The 19,066-nt window shown below is 40.9% G+C and overlaps 1 protein-coding gene and 1 non-coding gene across 19 annotated transcripts in view; both read right to left on the bottom strand.

Moving 5' to 3' along the window:
• The window catches only part of JHY (junctional cadherin complex regulator), a 91,957-nt gene that overhangs the window by 32,851 nt on the left and 40,040 nt on the right, over positions 1–19,066 (bottom strand). For 10 of the 18 annotated variants that reach the window (XR_009215658.1, XR_009215659.1, XR_009215660.1 and 7 more), the window contains exons 4-5: positions 14,556–14,669; positions 4,482–5,137 (exon numbers count right to left, since the gene is read on the bottom strand). The exons of 2 other annotated variants lie outside the window; for them this stretch is intronic. Coding sequence is in view for 12 of the 16 variants with exons in the window: in XM_032168137.2 (XP_032024028.1) it covers positions 4,482–5,137; positions 14,556–14,669 (770 nt within the window). In the remaining 4 variants the exon portion in view is untranslated. Of the gene's footprint in view, positions 1–4,481; positions 5,138–5,318; positions 5,385–9,018; positions 9,169–14,555; positions 14,670–19,066 lie in introns of those variants that run through there. 6 more of the 18 variants (XM_058446719.1, XM_058446721.1, XR_009215661.1 and 3 more) reach the window with 5 other exon arrangements.
• On the bottom strand, positions 12,409–12,548 carry LOC116477610 (U4 spliceosomal RNA). Its single transcript, XR_004250558.1, has one exon. It is a non-coding gene; the product is annotated as a U4 spliceosomal RNA (small nuclear RNA).

Raw genomic sequence — 19,066 nt, 5'->3', positions numbered from 1 at the left:
TGAACAATTTCAAAATGAAAAGGTGGTAGAAAAAACATGGCAGAATAAACATGTAATTTAACTCTCAAATGCAAATCAAAATTATATATAAAGAGATTTTTAAAAGACATCAACCCACAAAGATAAAGAGAACAAAATGGGGGAAAAAGAGCAAATATTTTGGAAGCAGAAAGCAGATGGTTGAATGGTAACTGTCTTAGCAGACTCAAAAAAGTGGAATCTAAGTTAGCAGCAGGTAAAGCAGAGAAGCCACAGTTTACACCATAGAATCCTGTAAGGCTCATGAGCTGCAAGTGGGAGTGGTGGTGGTGAAAGTCTATGTGAGAGTTACTTTAAAAAGATTTGGTTGAAAGTCTGTTTAAGAAGCAGTCAGGGTCGGGTGTGGTGGCTCTCGCCTGTAATCCCAGCACTTTGGGAGGCCGAGGTGGGCGGATCATGAGGTCAAGAGACCGAGACCATCCTGGCCAACATGGTGAAACCGTGTCTCTACCAAAAATCCAAAAACTAGCCGGGCATGGTGGCGAGCGCCTGTAGTCCCAGCTGCTCAGGAAGCTGAGGCAGGAGAATCGCTTGAACCCGGTAGGCAGAGGTTGCAGTGAGCTGAGATCGTGCCACTGCACTCCAGCCTGGCGACAGAGTGAGACTCCGTCTCTGGAAAAAAAAAAAAAGAAGCAGTCAGATCTCCAGATCATCTTCTCCATTTTGTGCACCCAGGCAACTGTCCCTTCCCTCTCTCCGCAGCTCACTGGAGGTTTTCATTCTGAAGAAGCCAACGAGTCTTCTGCCTGTGAGGCACTAAGCACAGATAATAAATCTGACCACCAAGAGAAAAGTCCTAAAACTTACAGGAAGGGCTTCCTATCACATGGCCCTCACAGATCATTCTATAGGCACTCAAAGTCAACAAGCACTGTCACTCAGAGCTTCCAATAAGCTTTCTAGTCCCTCATACTTGATCATGAGAAGACGATCAAGAATTGCCAGACATCTGACACAAGCCCTAAGGTGGAAGGCAGCAAAATAGGAGAAGAGAAACAAACATCACTGACAAAGACCTAGAGGAAAGAGAAACAAAGCAGGGAATTAAAAACACTTAAAAATTCAGTCACAAGGGCCCTCGTTGAAAATCTAAGAAGATGTTGAGAAAAAAGGATGTTGTATCCACGAACAAAAACATGAGGCTATAAAACGAGGAACATTCAGAAACCAATAACAGAAACAACAACAAAAAAACCCTGTTGGAAATTAACAAACATGATAGCAGTAGAAAGGCTGGAAGCTAGGACTGAGAAACCCTCCCAGACAGTAGAACAAAATTACAAAGAAATGGAGAACGAAAGAGAAAACAAAATCATAATAACAGTCCTGGAAAAACACATCTGAATCACAGGAGTTTCTAGAAAGAGCAAACAGAAAATGGTTGAAAGGAACTACCCATAAGATGACTCAAGACATTTTCCCAGAACTGAAGGTCACATGTTTTCAGGTTTAAAAGCCCCAGCTCAATCTATGAAAATAGACCTATACAAAGGCGCACTATTATGAAATTTCACTTCAGTAGAGAAAAAGAAAAGATCCTAAAGCTTCCAGAAAAAAAACAAAACAAAACCAGGTTATACACAAAGGATCAGGAATAAGGTGGCTTCAGATTTCTCAACAGCAACACTGGATGCAAGAAGGCAATTCTAGGGACAATGATTTTCCATCTAGAATTCTACAATCCTCTGCCAAGCTACCAATCAGGGGCGAGGGCAGAAGAAAGATAATTTCAGCAAGATCTCAAAACATTTACCTCTCAAGCAATGGAGGATGTTCTCTATCAAAATTAGAGAGGAAACTGAGAAAGAACGGGGATGGAAAAAACAGGAAGGGTGACGAAGGAGAAGAGTGAAGAGGGTCTCCATGAGGACATGGAGATTCTCAAGGATAATATGAGCACAACAACAGCGGAATGCAGTCAGAAAACAAGTGTGACACAAGACACTGGCACGCTGAGAACTGCCCATCACCCTGTCCCCTGTCCTTATACCATGTTTTCAATCTGAAAAAAATGCCGGAAGGGGTGCTCAAACAAAATAAGGAAAATGTGAGATACTGAAAAAGAGAATCCTATGAGAAGAAAGGCAAAGGGAATCCTCAGCAGGACAGCTGCATAGCAAGTCTAGAAAGAGAAAGAAAGTAAAGGTGTCTAGAAAGTCTGGCTCTAAGAAAGAGACAAGAATTAAGAAATTGTCCGATGGGGTTGTCCTTATGGAAACTTACACTAAGAGGCTACTCATAAGTGTAGGATCGATTAGCTATATGTACAGAGAAAATTAAGCAAAAGCAGCCCAGGAGGTTGAGGCTGCCAAAAAAATTAAAAAAAAAAAAAGAAATGAAAACAGGGACATGATTATAGATATAATAAAGGTGGAATAATATTAAAGTTATTTAAATACTACAAAAAGCTTTATGACAGTACATTTTAAAACTTGGCATAAAAGGAAAATTTTTCCTAGAAAAATATAATGTATTAAACTGACTAAAATGAAAATGAAAAGACTGCAAAGTCTTACAATGATTATAGTAAATGCATCAGGAGTTTAAAATCTGCTCACAAAGAGCAAAAAGCCAAACAAAACCCACCAATGGCCCAATAGTTTTAGAGGAAAATCCTACCAAACCTTCAAGTGACAGATAAGGCCAATTGTATATCAAGTGTCCCAGAGGATGCAAAAAGAGGAAATAGTCCTCAACTCATTTTATAAGGCTGGTATTTTCTTGATAATCCACCCAGTAAAGGCCAGTGGCAGATAGGAAAATTATAAGCCAATTTCACTTCATGTATATGAAAATGTTAAATCTTAAACAAAGTGTTAACACATCAAATCAAGCAACTTATTAAAAATGCACTATGACAAATTGCGTTAACCCTAGGAATAAAAGGATAGTGCATCATCAGAAAAATCTGTTAACATATTTCATCACATTAAAGGATTAATAGAGAAATGTTTCAACTAATGCAGAAAAAGTATTTGATAAAATCAAATACTCATTTATGATAAAAGTTATTTGCAAAGAGGAATAGGAGGAAATTTCCTATCTATCATCTATCTATTACCAAAAACTAAATATTTTTTTAATGGTAAAAGTGTTAGAAACAATCTTTCTAAAATCAGGAAGAAAAAAGACAAAGATGCCTGCTATTTATCATTATCTCTTCTAGGAAGCTAACTTTAAATCTTATTAAATCTGCATTCCATACCACCAAGTGTAGCACTTAAATGTTCTTTGATCAACTCACAAGGGAATAATTGTCTCCCTACTTTGAAAGTTAAGTTCCTTGAAGGTGCCTCACACACCATACTTCTTTTGTACCTTGTACAGCATTTAGCATTGTAGCATTATATTCAGCATGTTAGGTATGTAGAAAGGACGTTTGATCGAAGAACACCAAGAAATAGTGCCTGAAGTAATTTTTAAAATAACTTTCATTTTCCTGTTTATAGAAGTTATACATTGTAGGGAACTTGAACTGTTCTGAAAATATAAGAATTCATTTTTAAAATCTCAATCTCTCTTGCTAGAGATAACTGCTATTGACATTTTGGTGAATTTTTCTTCTGTGCATATTTTAACACAGTAGAACTCATACTCCTGAGATGTACTTTTTTTTCACCAGTGTCATTCAACCCAAGGTGTAATTTTGCACCTTACTATTTTCTTCCTATAGAAGCATTTCCTCATAACCATAATTTTTAGTGGTTCCATTATACTAAATATCATAATTTACCTAAACATTCCCTATTGTTGGATTTTTAAGTCACTTTATAAATGATTATTATGTGCATATTTTTCTGTATTTTAGATTATTTTCTCAGGATAGGCCATGATATTGTTGGAGATCATTTGTTTCCTCCAAACATTACTTGCGACCCTCAAAACACACGGATGTTTTTTGACTGTGTCCCTCTGTCCTCCTCTCCCTCCAACTTCTAGTTTAACTACAGTGGAAAAACAGAGGAGACAGGGAAGAGGAAAAGAAATCCATCAAAAGTAGACTCTTGGCTGGGCACAGTGGCTCACACTTGTAATCTCAGCACTTTGGGAGGCCAAGGCAGGTGGATCACTTGAGGTCAGGAGTTCGAAACCAGCCTGGCCAACATGATGAAACTCTGTCTCTACTAAAAATACAAAAATTAGCCTGGTGTGGTGGTGAACACCTGTAATCCCTGCTACTTGGGCGGCTGAGGCAGGAGAATTGCTTGAACTCGGGAAGCGGAGGTCGTAAAGAGCCAAGATCATACCACTGGACTCTGTCTAAAAAAAAAAAAAAAAAGTGGACTCTTTGAGGCAGGAATCAGAGTTAAGGAAGTTGTTAGGTGAACTCTTCTCACCTAGCCATCCTTATGGATTCCTCTTCCCCTTCTCCATCTCCCGTCTTTCTGCAGCAGTCTCTCCTTTCTCCTGTAGAAAACCACTCGAGAAAAGGGAATTCTTACCATAACATTTCTAAGTTCCTGTATTTTGTCTCTGTATAAGGCTGTTTGGGTTGTTTCTTATTTTCAGTTGATCCATGAGTATTTACGCGATAAACAAACTGAGAGCCTTTCTGGCTCAGGAGCACGTGTCTCTTAGAAAGTTCATTAAGGTGGTTCAAATCCATATCAGAAAGGGTGTGTAGCTGCTGATATGAACATCTTTGCTCTTCTTGGTCTTCGTGTCCTCTTTCTTTATTAACATTCAACCCAGAGTCATATCCAGTAGCGTTTTTATGTAAGACCTTGTCAAAAGCCTGTTTTGGTGGAGCAAACGTATTGGAGGTTTCTTTGAGATTCTGGCTCCTAAATGCCCTTGAGGCTTGTACATCATTGTTAGAGGCATGCATAATGACAATGGATTCAGGCTTTCTTGAAGTATCAAGAGGACTATTTTGGTTTTGTTGCTGCCTGGGAGGGTTATTCTGATTTCCCTGACTGGCAGTCACCTCTTCCGTTGTGAAAGACTTCAGGCCATTCTGGTGTTTACGCTGCTTTCGAATCTTGAGCTTGGCTGGTCTTCTGGAAGGTTGATGGTCATTCACCGTGTCAGAAGGTTGCCCTCTTGGTACATTGCTTGATTTTGTACTTTCATATTGAGACCAGTGTTCCTGGTAATTCTAAAGAGATATTTTGGTTAATGTAAAATTAGAAGACTGGCACTCTTCACAAATCTTATTTTTTTTTATTATTCATTTATTTGAGACGGAGTCTCGCTGTCTCCCAGGCTGGAGTGCAGTGGTGCGATCTCAGCTCACTGAAAGCTCCGCCTCCCGGGTTCACACCATTCTCCTGTTCCAGCACACAAATTTTAAATTAGTGTTTTTCAAACTGGGGGTTAAGACTTCTAGGAAGGTGAACATACAACTGAAAGCAGATAAAGAAAAAGTAAAGGATTTTTTTCCTAATTTCAGGAAATTGGAGAGTTAATAACTGAGTAATTCCTCCTGGAAATTTAGGATTATAAGCCTAGAAAGAAACAGAAAGCTTAGAATGGGCTTTATACTAAGGGCAAGTCTTTGGCTTCAAAATTTAACTTTTAAAAGTTAAGTCTTTGACTCAAAAGTGTTGCCAACTTGGGGGATGGGGTGGGGAAGCTTTACTTTGAGACATACGGAGAAAGTACAAATGCGAATCTACATCACAGTATACAAGCTTATTTTAAGTAACATGAATATTTTTAAAAATCTTAACCAGAAAACACTAATAATTTGCTTTACAAACCAAGTACAAATCTAATATTAAATACAATTCAGATGATCAGATCTTTTTACTCATGCTGGTCAGAAGCTAGAAATGACCTCTTCACCAGATGAAACAAATTAGATTTTATTCAGAGGATTATAAAAGAGCCTGTGCTGTGATAGGACATCTGTGAAGCCACAAGGGCTGTTTTGCTTCTGTTCCTTAATATAGCCTGCACTCAGGCAATCAAACATCTGGGGGAAATATTTCAATTTCAGAACAGTCTTTATGCTTTTCAAAGTCTGCTAACAACAAAATGTACTCCTGGTATAATAGATACACTATGTAACTATATTGTGCTATTGCCATTTAGAAATATTTTCCAAGGAATAAAGCACTCATTACTTTGTGAAAAACTAGCTGAGTTAAGAGGCCTTTGCAAAGAATGATTAAATGCTTATTGAAAACAGCAGGATGACCATATGCATCAGTGTGTTATATAACTGCAACATATTTCTTCCTTTCTGAACACATATACTAAAAAATCTCTTTAGCTTATATCTATAAAACATTAACTGAAAAATGCAACAGTTGGATGAATGATTATTTTAACTTGCTAGAAAGAATGATCAAATTACTGTGATAAGAGTTCAGCTTTGATTTCTCTTTTCTGATACGTTCTGATACAACCACTAAGACTCATCCTATTCCTGTATAATATTAAGCAGTGTTCTATTTCTAGTGAAATCACGTTATAATAATGTTGAGATTGTTAAATTTAAAACAGTAATATACAATGTTACTTATCATATTATATTTTTAAGAAATAATGACTTCTAATTTAAAATTTAGAAGCTGTTCTTATGAGAATTTGAGCTTTCTGGGGGATTGGCCAGGCTCTGATTAGTTCCTACATACTTTAAATTTTTACTTGTGGTGCTCCCAAAAAAGGGAAACCTTCTTTTCTATATTCCAGGTAAATTCTAGGTATTAATTCCATGCAGTAAATTGAGCTGCATGGGGAAATGTGGGCAGGAAGGCTCTGCAAACCCATAGCTCTAAGAAAATCCTTTCTTGTAATGGATCCAGAAAATAATTGCTATTTTACAATATTATAGGTGTGGTCGTGGAACATAGAAGCTCTTTTTATGGCTGGCAGCACTGTTTGTGAAGGTCAAAAATGCCCCCCTTGACTGTGACCTAAAAATATTAATTGATGCTGAGAATGTCATTCTTTTCAATATTTGTTCAGCCTTTAACTCACTAGAGAAGTAACCAGGATGCTGCCATCTAAATGTACTTTTCCTAGTTTTCTCTCTTTTCACCAAAGAAGAAAATACCTACTTCTCAGAAATTTCTTGGGTACTAGATCTGAAATCCTGGGTTACCACTTGATCTTAATCACGTTATTACCTTTGCTGCCGACAATCCAGATCACAATAGTACTCTTCACAGGGCGCTTTGACAACAAGGCCAAGGACCCATCATTTTATGAAACTTCAATTGTCTCAAGTGTTAAATCTGCTATTCACATAAATATAAGTGCCCAGAAATGGCATTTCAGTCCCCAGAAAGGAAGCCATTTATGGGCTTGATACGATTTTTCTCACCTTCCAAGCAGCCTACTTGAGATCTGTGGTTTACTGAAGATTTATTACCCTACAATTGGGGCATCAGGTGTCACTCTTTAGGTGGCAAGACCTGAGTTCCCTGAAGTTAATATACAAAGCCATTCTCAGATGATTTAATCTCCATCAGCACTGAAATCCTCTATTCCATGATGCTCTCACTGGGGTTCTTTTGTTACCAACACCCGCAATCAGTACATACTCCATGCACTTAGAATAACTGCTTAATGGCAGTAGGTTTTCACGTCACACATGGAGTGTTAGCAAGGGGCAATCCTGATGCCTAATGCTGGGATGATAATTTCTTAGTGGGACTCATCCTTAGTTATTAATTAATGCTCATTCATACTGTGCCACCCAAGAGAAGTTTGTCCCCGACCCTGTGAAAGGCAGCACCTGGTTGTTTCTCTTTTACGGCTTTCCTTTTCACGTGTCATAAGCAGACGGGACAATGCCTGCTCTGATCTCAACCAGAAAGTTCATCTGTTTCAACACAAAAGCCACCCCTGCTCTTAGTTAACCTGACTCAACCACGGAGTCCCGAGAGTTGTGCCTGGGCTCTGAGATCAGCTCTAAAGTGGAGACATTTCTGTTGTGTTCTGCTTTTCTGCTGTGTTTATGAACAATAAAACATGAGTACTTTAAGCCTGAGATACCAATTCCATGTGATAATATTAAGAGAATCTCAAGCAAAAATATTAATTGGCTCTAATTTTCTCTGTGGGTAAGGAAGAACTCTGTGTTCAGATGAATAGAAGAAGCATAGATCTATTGACAGTGTTGGAGGCAAAACCAAATTAAAACAGCTTTTTGGAAAGGTTCATCAGGATTTGATTACAAGGGCTTTCATATTAATTAGTAAAAGGTCCTACATATCTTTAATACTATCATTACCTTTTCTTTGCCTGGAAAGCTAAGAGTTATTTTAGAGGGGTAAGAAAGAAAACATCCTATTTATCCTTTTGAAACATTACTTAATTGGGGAACTTTTAATTTTTTTCTACTGACATGTTGCTTTCCTGGTGCCATGGTTTGAATGTTTGTGTCCTCCCTAAACTCGGACGTTAAATCCTAACCCCCAAGGTAATGCTATTTAAAGGTGGGGTCTTTTCGAGGTGACTAGGTCAGCAGGACAGAGCCCCCATGCATGGGATTGGTGTCCCTATAAAATAGGCTCAAGGAAGCTCATTCCCCCCCTCCATTGTGTGAGGACACAGTGAGAAAGCATCACCAATGAACCAGGAAGCAGATCCTCACCAGACATAGAAACTGCCAGTGTCCTGCCCTTGGACTTCCAGCTTCCAAAACTGTGAAAAAAATAAACCTCTGTTGTTTCTAAGCCACCTGATCTATGGTATTTTGTTATAGCAGCACAAACAGACTAAGATATCTGGGAAAGATCTTCTGCCAGTGGGAATGTGCCCCTCACACTGCCCAGCAAGAGTCCTGAGCCTTGAACATACTGCATTCAGTCTGGGCACACAACCTAAGCAGGATTCGGAAAACCTGTAAAGGTTCACAGGCAAGCGCAAAGCGATTCAGGACGCTAAGGCCTATGTGGCAAAGGTTAAATGAAGAGAGATTACTTGGCTTCAAGTGAAGGCTCTAGGCATGGATAAGACTCTTAAATAGAATATGATGATGACTTGGCTTCAAGTGAAGACTCTAGGCATGGATAAGACTCTTACATAGAATATGATGATGACCATCATTCTCAGTATTTTTAAAGTAAAAATACGTAGGCTGAAATGGTCTCAGGCATATCTTATCTTCTCTCTTTTCTCGCCCTCTCTCTGGTTTCTCGTTCTTTCTAGCATGTAAATGTATTTAAGTCTCTCCTATGAAAAGAAGGAAAGAAACATTCACTTGAATACATTCTCTGGTTAAATCCTATCTCTTTCTTGGCTAGGCACAGTGGCTCACACCTGTAATCCCAGCACTTTGGGAGGTAGAGGCAGGTGGATCACTTGAGGTCAGGAGTTTGAGACCAGCCTGACAAACATGGTGAAATTAGCTGGGCGTGTTGGCATGCACCTGCAATCCCAGCTACTTGGGAGGCTGAGGCAGGAGAATCTCTTGAACCTGGGAGGCAGAGGTTGCAGTGAGCCAAAATCACCGCACTGTACTCCATCCTGGGTGACAGAACAAGACCCTGTCTCAAAAAACAAAAGCAAAGAAAAATCTATCCCTTTCTCAGTTCACAGCCAGGCATCTTGATGGCGTAGACTGCACTGGTCTCTGCTCCCCATCTCTCATGCTGACCTCTGTCCCCTGCCATAGAGTGTTCCTTCTCCCCATCCCGCTGAAATTGCTCTGTTCAGGTCACCAATAAACTTTTAGTCACCAAATCCTGTGGGCACTTTTTTCTCGACCTTTTTATCTTCAAGTTATTTCGAACTTACAGAAAAATTGCTAGTACGGACAACTCTAAAGGATTCTTATCCAGATTGAACAATTTTAAACATTTGGTCACATTTCATCATTTTTTCTGTCACTCCACCCATAAACACACAAATATACATCTATCTACATATATGTAATTATTATTGTTTGTATTTTTGGTATTTAGTTTTTTCAAGCCATGGAGCCTTCCATATACATGAGTTGCATGTGTAATGTCCCTTGCACGGCACCTCACTGCTGGGTACCTGCTTAGATTGCGAACAATCTCTTCTCCAGTCTGAGTCCTGGGATGCTTGAGGCAGACAGCAGCCCTTACCAACTATGTCAACTTTTCCCTCCCTAGACCATACAAACAGCAGCCAGAGCTGTCATGGTTCCTCGTTCCTCCTCCCACTTTCACACCTTTGCCCGAATTTGTCCTTCTAGGGGCAGCTGAGATACTGACTCCTATGGGGGGTATTTTTCTGTCTTCTTAGGGCAGAATTAGGTGCTCTTTTAGTTCCACTGCATTTTGTACCCAGGTCCATATTGCTGCATTATAATGATTACATAATGGTTCCCACTAAAGTGTTTAACTCCTAGAGGGGAGGTACCGCTTTAAAAAAAAAAACAAACAAAAAACCTTGGCCAGGCGTGGTGGCTCACGCCTGTAATTCCAGCACTTTGGGAGGCCAAGGTGGGCAGATCACCTGAGTTCAGGAGTTCGAGGCCAGCCCGACCAACATGGAGAAACCCCATCTCTACTGAAAATACAAAATTAGCCAGGCGTGGTGGCGCATGCCTGTAATCCCAGCTACTTGGGAGGCTTGAATCTGGGAGGCAGAGGTTGTGGTGAGCCGAGATTGTGCCATTGCACTCCAGGCTGGAAAACAAGAGTGAAACTCCACCTTAAAAACAAAAAACGGGCCGGGCACGGTGGCTCACGCCTGTAATCCCAGCACTTTGGGAGGCCGAGGCGGGTGGATCACGAGGTCAGGAGATTGAGACCGTCCTGGCTAACACGGTGAAACCCCGTTTCTACTAAAAATACAAAAAATCAGCCAGGCGTGGTGGTGGGTGCCTGTAGTCCCAGTTACTCAGGAGGCTGAGGCAGGAGAATGGCTTGAACCCAGGAGGCAGAGCTTGCAGTGAGCTGAGATTGTGCCACTGCACTCCAGCCTGGGTGACAGAGCGAGACTCCGTCTCAAAAAACAAAACAAAACAAAAAAAGCCCAACAACTACAAAAAACAACCTTTCTTCAAGTTTTATTTATTGTTTTAAAGAATTTTTGTTGTTTGTTTGCTTGTTTTTTTTTTTTTTTTTCTCCCCATATCTTTTGGGCCAGGCACCTAATCCGCAGTGCCTGGAATGCAGTAGATACTCAATAAATATTTGTTGTGTGAAATATTTTGATTTTACATAAAGATATTTCACATTAGTGAAGGTTATTGTTGTCAGGTTAGGTTTATGAAACTTTGAAAGTCATTTTTCAAGAAAAAATTTTCAAATGAGACCCATTTTCCCCTGGAGATACACTAAATAATCTTTTTATCTGCATTTTGTATTTTTTAGAGACAGGGTCTTGCTCTATTGCCCAGGCTGGAGTACAGTGGCACCTGTAACATCGAATTCCTGGCCTCTAGCAATCCTCCCTCCTTGGCCTCCGAGAAAGCAATAGGATTATAGGCATGAGCCACTGTGCCTGGCCCATGATCTTTAAATGTTTCTTTAATCAGTCAGTAAATATTTACTGAGCATCAGCCTTGAGCAAAGCATTGTGGTAGAGGATGTAGAGGAAAATACAACCGGTACCTTAAAAGATCTTGTAGTGTAGTGGGTACAAAAGAAACACAGGCACGGTGGCTCATGCCTGTAATCCCAGCACTTTGGGAGGCCCAGGCGGGCGGATCACCTGAGGTCAGGAGTTCGAGACCAGCCTGGCCAACATGGTGAAACCCCGTCTCTACTAAAAATACAAAAATTAGCCAGGTGTGGTGGTGGGTGCCTGTAATCCCAGCTACTCAGGAGGCTGAGACAGGAGAATCGCTTGAACCTGGGAGGCGGAGGTTACAGTGAGCCAAGATCCTACCATTGCACTCCAGCCTGGGCAACAAGAGCAAAACTCCGTCTCAAAAACAAACAAACAAACAAACACACACACACGCACAGGCAGCAGCTAATGAGACACGGCCAAATATGGCAGGCCCTGAGCCAGTGATCCAGACTACAGACACAGTAGGAGTAGAAGGCAGAGGAGCGGGGTGGGAGAGGCTGGGAATCTCCATGCAGAGGTGGCCCTTGAGGAGGCACTAAAAAGAAGGCATTGGACTTGGGTAGTTAAAGAGGAAAAAGAAAGGCAGCCTTAAGTGTCTGTGTCCCAGAATGCTGGGCTGGTGTGTAGCACACAGTGGGCAGCCCATAAATCCTTTCCACCTAAAGAATGGGAAACATCCCTTAGGCCATTCATCGTTATTGTCATTTTAGGTCTAACACTTTTTAGATGTTTTGCTCCACAATGTCTTCATTCAGGAATGGGTTATAAGCGCATTAATTACAGTACACTCAGGGAATAAAAAGCATTCTTTTGGCTTTCTTCCGATTTTCTTCCATACAAAAGTTTTACTGCCTCTGTCAAAGGTCCTGCCATAAATCAAGCACTGTGATTTTACCTTGATTATTATCTTTTTTTTTTCAGTCTCCATAGAGACTATCCAAAATTGCCAATGCCGACTATATTTCAAGTCATCATGGCGAGTATTAGGAAAAGTTTTCAGTTAGCAATAATTGCACCTTGTATAAACCTCACTGGTTATGATGTTGCCACTGGGAAAAGCTTTTTACCTCGATCATTTTATCATTAGCTGAGAATCCTATGGTTTTCCTTAGTGACAATTATGAAAGCTACAGGTTGCAATAATCTTACATGCTTCAAATGTATTTTCTGTAATAATTTAAATAACTAGAAATACATGGTCATAGAATTCTAGCATTTTGCAGCTGAGATGGACCTTGAAGGTCATTTAGACTAATCCTTCATTTAATAAAGGAGAAATTTAAGGCTTTGAAAAAGTTGAGATTTGCCCAGTCATGCATCAAGTAAATAGCAGGTTGAGGCCCAGAAATTCATCTCTCATGACCCAGCCCATTACCCATAATGCATGGCAAATCTTAAGGTATTTCCTTTGTCCCTGGTTCCTGTTGACCAAGCTCCCCTGGCTCTCTATCATGTCTGGTAGTGGATCCTGTCCTCTACATCCCACAGCCATGAGACATTTCAGTCCCCATCCTCTCAACTTCTAGGTATGGCCTCACCGGCATCAACTTTCAGGAAGCTCTGGGTGAATGACTTTTTATTTCTTTTTTTTGCAACTCTTAAGAGCGGCCTGGAGGCCACTGGGGAGGAAAAGAGATGATTCAGGCTGTCCCTTCTTTCTAACCTCTCTGAAGCTGGGGTAAAACTTATTATTATTTTTACTATGTTTATCACTGTATATAGTTTTAACTGATGTCAACACGCTCTATAGGTTCAGTAATTTCAAAGGACTCATCTCTTCTTAGGCAGGGATAAAGCCTGGTCCAAGGGTGGCTCCACATACACGGGTCAAGAAAAACCTGAGCTTCTAGTGCTTTTTCTGTTTCTTTTTTTTTTTTTTTTTTTTTGAGATGGAGTCTCACTCTGTCACCCAGGCTGCAGTGCAGTGGCACAATCTTGGCTCACTGCAACTTCCACCTGCCAGGTTAAAGCAATTCTCCTGCCTCAGCCTCCCTAGTAGCTGGGACTACAGGTGAGCACCATCATGCCTGGCTAACCTTTTTTATTATTTTTTTCTTTTTTTGATACGGAGTCTTGCTGTGTCACCCATGCTGGAGTGCAGTGGCACGATCTTGGCTCACTGCAACCTTCGCCTTCCAGGTTCAAGCGATTCTCCTGCCTCAGCCTCTCGAGTAGCAGGAACTATAGGCTCCTGCCACAACGCCCGGCTAACTTTTGTAATTTTTAGTAGAGATGGGGTTTCACCATATTGGCCAGGGTGGTCTCGAACTCCTGACCTTGTGATCCACCCACCTCGGCCTCCCAAAGTGCTGGGATTGCAGGCGTGAGCCAACGGGCCTGACCTAATCTTTGTATTTTTGGTAGAGACAGGGTTTCACTATGTTGGCCAAGCTGGTCTCAAACTCCTGACCTCAGGTGATCCACCCATCTTGGTCTCCCAAATTGCTGGGATTACAGGTGTGAGCCACTGTGCCTGACCTTTTTCTGTTTCTTCTAGAAAAACAGTGTGGAGAATTTCAGAAAAATCTTCCCTGAAATCACATTTATGATGTCAAAGTAGTAAACCTACGGCCAAAAACAATGTCATCATGCTCAATGACCAGTTGGTAAGCTTTTATATTCTGAAAATGAGGGTTTGGTGAAGCTGTGGGAATTCCCATCCAGTTTTCAGGAATAGTGTCCCCATTGTCTAGGAATCATAAGTAACTGCCAACTCCAAAAGGAATCAGATTTGGGAGCAGCACAGAGTTGGACAATTCTTTGGAACTGTGATTTTTCCTGCATGTCTTTCCATGCCTTCCTTCTGTGTGGGGTTCTAACTCAGTATGTTGGAAGTGTGATATGATTATTTTCTTCCAGCAAACAGAACCCTTGGAAAAACAGGTAGGGTTGGCTGGCTGAGCAGGCAATGGCTCCTTTGAGCAGAAGCCAGTCTTACCCATAGGAAAGTGGGTAATTCTTCTCAGGCATAAAAATAAACCCTTAAGTGATAAGAACTCAGTCACGATCATTACTTCTATTCAGCGGTATCGCTTGAAACACACTTAAAATGCAATCTAGCAGGTAACCTTTAGCTGTTGTGCTCTTTGATGCCATTTGTCTTCAGGATCGATGGCAGCATTTTCAATTTCCTTGGCATTCTGAATAGAAGTCTTGTCTGTGACTCTGACGGGGTAGGAGATCTAGGTAGGTAAAACACATACAGCATGTTAACTGGACTCATTTTAGTCTTAGAGCTATGGGACTCAAGTCTGTGCACTCTAGAAAATGGTCCTGCCGGGCTAGATTTTATTTTCAGTTAATTTCAAGGATTCATCTCATCAGTCCTCAGGGACCTGATTGTTCTCAAGGAAAATGGGAATAAACAATGTTTTCTCTTGCAGACACGGAGAGAAAACTGGTGCGTTAAGGTCAAACTATTACTTACTTTACATGCTCAATACATACTCGGGGACCCAATTTTAGTACAGTTATCTGAACTGGATGCAGCAAGTAACGTTTGATCACACCAATAGAAACACTATGAAATAACACTATACGCCAAGATGATGACGACAACAGAAATAACAATGTTTTCTACACATGGAATGCTCGCGGTGTGCCAGCGTCTGTCCTAGGCCCTTAGCATACAATGTTCTCAGGTAATCCTCACAACCACCTTATCCAGGTATGCATATATTATTACCCCCTTTTTGCAAATGAGAAAACAAAGGTACAGAGAGGTTAAGTAATTTGCTCAGGATCAACAGCTAGTAAGTAGAAGAGCTGGGTGGTCTATCTCCGGAGCCTGCACATCCAACAGTGTTGCTAACTAACTTATTAGAAATGTCCTAGATCTACACAATTAGTAGGTTTGGTACTCAGAATTTGAATAATGTAAAGTTGGTGGTTCTCAACTTTAGTTAGATATTAGAAAAACTGAGGAAATTAAAAAAAATACGAATGCCCTGATCCCACCTCAAACCCATTAAATCATAAGCTCTGGGGGTGGCCCCAGATACCAATATATTTTAAAAGTTCCCTATCTACTATTTCAAAAAATTAAAAAAGACCAGGTGCGGTGGCTCACGCTTATAATCCCAGCACTCTGGGAAGCCAAGGTGGATGGATCATGAGGGCAGGAGTTCAAGACTAGCCTGGCAAAGATGGTGAAACCCCATTTCTACTAAAAATACAAAAAAAAAAAAAAAAAAATTAGCCAGGCATGGTGGCTGGTGCCTGTAATTCCAGCTACTTCGGAGGCTGAGGCAGACAATTGCTTAAACCTGGGAGGCGGAGGTTGCTGTGAGCTGAGATCATGCCACTGCACTCCAGCCTGGGCGACAGAGTGAGCCTCCGTCTCAAAATAAATAAATAAATAAATAAATAAATAAATAAATAAATAAAATAGATAAATAAATAAATAAAAAGCTCCCCAGGTGGGTCTAATCTGCAGCCAGGTTTGGGAACCATGAATGAAGGCAGCTACGCAGGATTTAGGTCCCTAAGTTATTTAAGGGCCCTTCATTGCCTCCATTAGTTACCTGTTTTAAATCAAGAAATTAGTGTCTGTGCTATGTGGCATTCTAGCCATCAGGATGTACTGCAGGAAGCAAACTTAAAGTTATGCAATCTCAAAGCTGGAAAAGATTGCGGAGATAATCCAGTTCTCCAGTACATCCACACCATCCCTGGTAGATGTTTACTCGCTGTCTGCCTAAATTCATGCCCCATTTCCTGGCAAGACTTACCTGTTTGTCAGTATTAGTATATGTTTAAAGATCTTCTATGAGTTGAGGAGGAGAAAAGAAATCTGTTTTATGCATGATGAACATATTGCTCCCTAACTGAGCAACCTGAATGCCAGAAAGCTTTTCTTCATATGAGCAGATATATGTCTCTGTATTTTCTATCCCTCTGCCCTCTGGAATAACACAGAACAGACTAATCCCTTCTTCAGACAACAGCTCTGCATGGGTAGAAGCTGACCCTGGTCTCCTGTGAGCCTGCTCTTATTCAGAGGACCGACTGTCTCATTCCCCTGTGCTGCAGTACTCAGGTCAGCCTCCTCTGCCCACTCTGCTCCACTCCCTGTCAAGTCTCTCCCTTCTGAACTGATGTAATTAGTTTTAAAATTTAGATTTAGGACTTTACATGCGTTTTGTTACATTTCCTCTGGCGGGCGGGCTGTGTAGTGGAGAAGCAACAAGGTGTGTGACTAGAAAGAACTTGGGTTTGGGGATCTGTCCTGTTTGTGTTCAGATCTCCCCTCTGCTGTTTTTTTTTTTTTTGAGACAGAGTCTTGCTCTGTCGCCCAGGCTGGAGTGCAGTGTCACAATCTCGGCTCACTGCAAGCTCTGCCTCCTGGGTTCACGCCATTCTCCTGCCTCAGCCTCCTAAGTAGGTGGGACTACAGGCGCCCGCCACCACGCCCGGCTAATTTTTTGTATTTTTAGTAGAGACATGGTTTCACCGTGTTAGCCAGGATGGTCTCGATCTCCTGACCTCGTGATCCGTCTGCCTCAGTCTCCCAAAGTGCTGGGATTACAGGCCTGAGCCACCAACGCCAGCTATTTATCATATTTCTATCTCAGTCCCTCTCACCATGCTAGTTCAAGAGGAAACACTAGATCACTATAAAAGTATTAGATTTCACAGCTTTTCTCAACGTTATAGCAAAGGTTTCAATCCCATATGACCATGATGTTCAACAGAAACATGACTCATTTAAAAGAAAAATCAACTCTATTTTGGAGGAGAAATGAAGGTCAAGAGTCAAAAAACTAACTAAGCTGACTTAGCAGGCAAGGAAATCATCCTTCTCAAACCTCAAAGTGGGGATGACTGAGAGAAACTGTCGTCTGGAGCCTGGGAAAAAGGAAGTTGAACTCTTTCATAGATCTGCCATGAAGATGCTGATTCCCTGACTTTTGTTAAGTGTCTAAGAAATAAAGGGGACTTAGTTTAGTTAATTCAGGTTATTACTGTTGATACTGTTTGATTGACAATGATGGAATCTCTTATATAGCACTGGTGAAAAGTTTATAAATTAAAAATACAGTGTCCCATGCTTCCTCTTCCAGAAAAGGTAGGATATACAATATTTCCCTCCACAGGCTGTTTAGGTAGAACACAGTGGCTGAATCACCCCAGTGAGATCCCTGGGCAAGTAAAGCATACTTCTACATTATCTCTTTCAAAGTGGAATGGGACACAACCTCTGCCAGCTACTTTTTTTTTTTTTTTTTTGTGAACCATTCTATTAATACCAATCAAATCGAGAAAATGATCAAATGAAATTGCATTTTGAGCATCATAAGCTGTGTAATGTCTATTCTGTTAAATTGGGGCCTATAATTGCTTCTCTACTGAAAAGATACAACAAAGACAGCAATCATGGCTTGTCATTATCCCGGACTAGAAAACCGGCCTTTGCAGGGAGGACTTCAAAGGCTTGTGGTTCTCGAATTGCATTTGGCTGCTATTGTTGAAGCACAGGCAATCTTGATGAGGTGTTTACACTGAGGTAAGGCGCAGAGCAGAGCGGCTGAGTGCCTGGGTCTAGAGCCATTAAAAAATTGTACATTATGTTCCTTGCTTTGAAGTGAGGGTTTGTAGGTAGGAAAGCAACTCAGATTGAGTACAGCTGAGCTAGATTGGGCTGCTACTTCTTGCTCAAAGAAACTCATCAGGTTCTTAGAGAATCAGAGAGCACTACAAAAAAAGTTGGTGCTTTACCAAGAGCTGTATGTGAGTCAGTGAATCCGCGTAAAGACACACTGAAACATGTTTAAATAAGGATGTTACCGTTAAGTTCTGCAATCACTGGAGGTTTTGCTTTTTTTCCTTTATATTCTGTTTTTACTACTGACCTTATGTTTAGATGTTGTGGGGAGCCCCACATTAATGTATTGGGTTCTTTGTTACTCTCATTCTTTGACAGTATTGACAACTAGCACACATCCAAATTAAATAGAGTTGATTTTTTAAGTAGTATTAGCTTACCATCATTCCAACACCTATTATTCAATTCCTTGCTTCCAGGCATAATACTGGATTCAGTGAGCATTTCTCCATTAACTTGGCTAAGGAATGAGCTGAAGTATTTATTTCTCTACCCTGTTTCTAATATACCTTGCTGTGTGTCAATTCACACCTGCTCATGCCAGCACTGCTGCCGCCTGTGTTTATACACAGCCAGCAAAAGAGGCGGAGACACGATGATAGAAATTGTCTGCCAGTCTGCCACTGTGAGGCTGCAACCCTGATATTTAGCACAGCTGTTTCAATTATCCAAAGGTTTGTGTTATTCAGCTGTTTAGAGGCAAAAGACATGAAATATTTTGGCTCTGCTGTTGGCCATAGTCTCCATTCCCATAGATTACCTCAAAATGTATTTAGCATGCACATGTTCGGTGCGAATTGGATGGCACTGAAAGTTTTTTTTTTTTTTTTTTTTTCGTATTTTTAGTATAGACGGAGTTTTGCCATGTTAGCCAGGCTGGTCTTGAACTCCTGACCTCAAGTGATCCGCCCACCTCAGCCTCCCAAAGTGCTGGGATTACAGGCGTGAGCCACTATGCCTGGACATGAAACCTTT

Source organism: Hylobates moloch, unplaced genomic scaffold (genome assembly GCF_009828535.3).
Source record: "Hylobates moloch isolate HMO894 unplaced genomic scaffold, HMol_V3 SCAFFOLD_11, whole genome shotgun sequence".
NCBI lineage: Eukaryota > Metazoa > Chordata > Mammalia > Primates > Hylobatidae > Hylobates > Hylobates moloch.
Note: the sequence above shows the minus strand (reverse complement) of the source record. Positions and strands in the feature narration are given on the sequence as shown.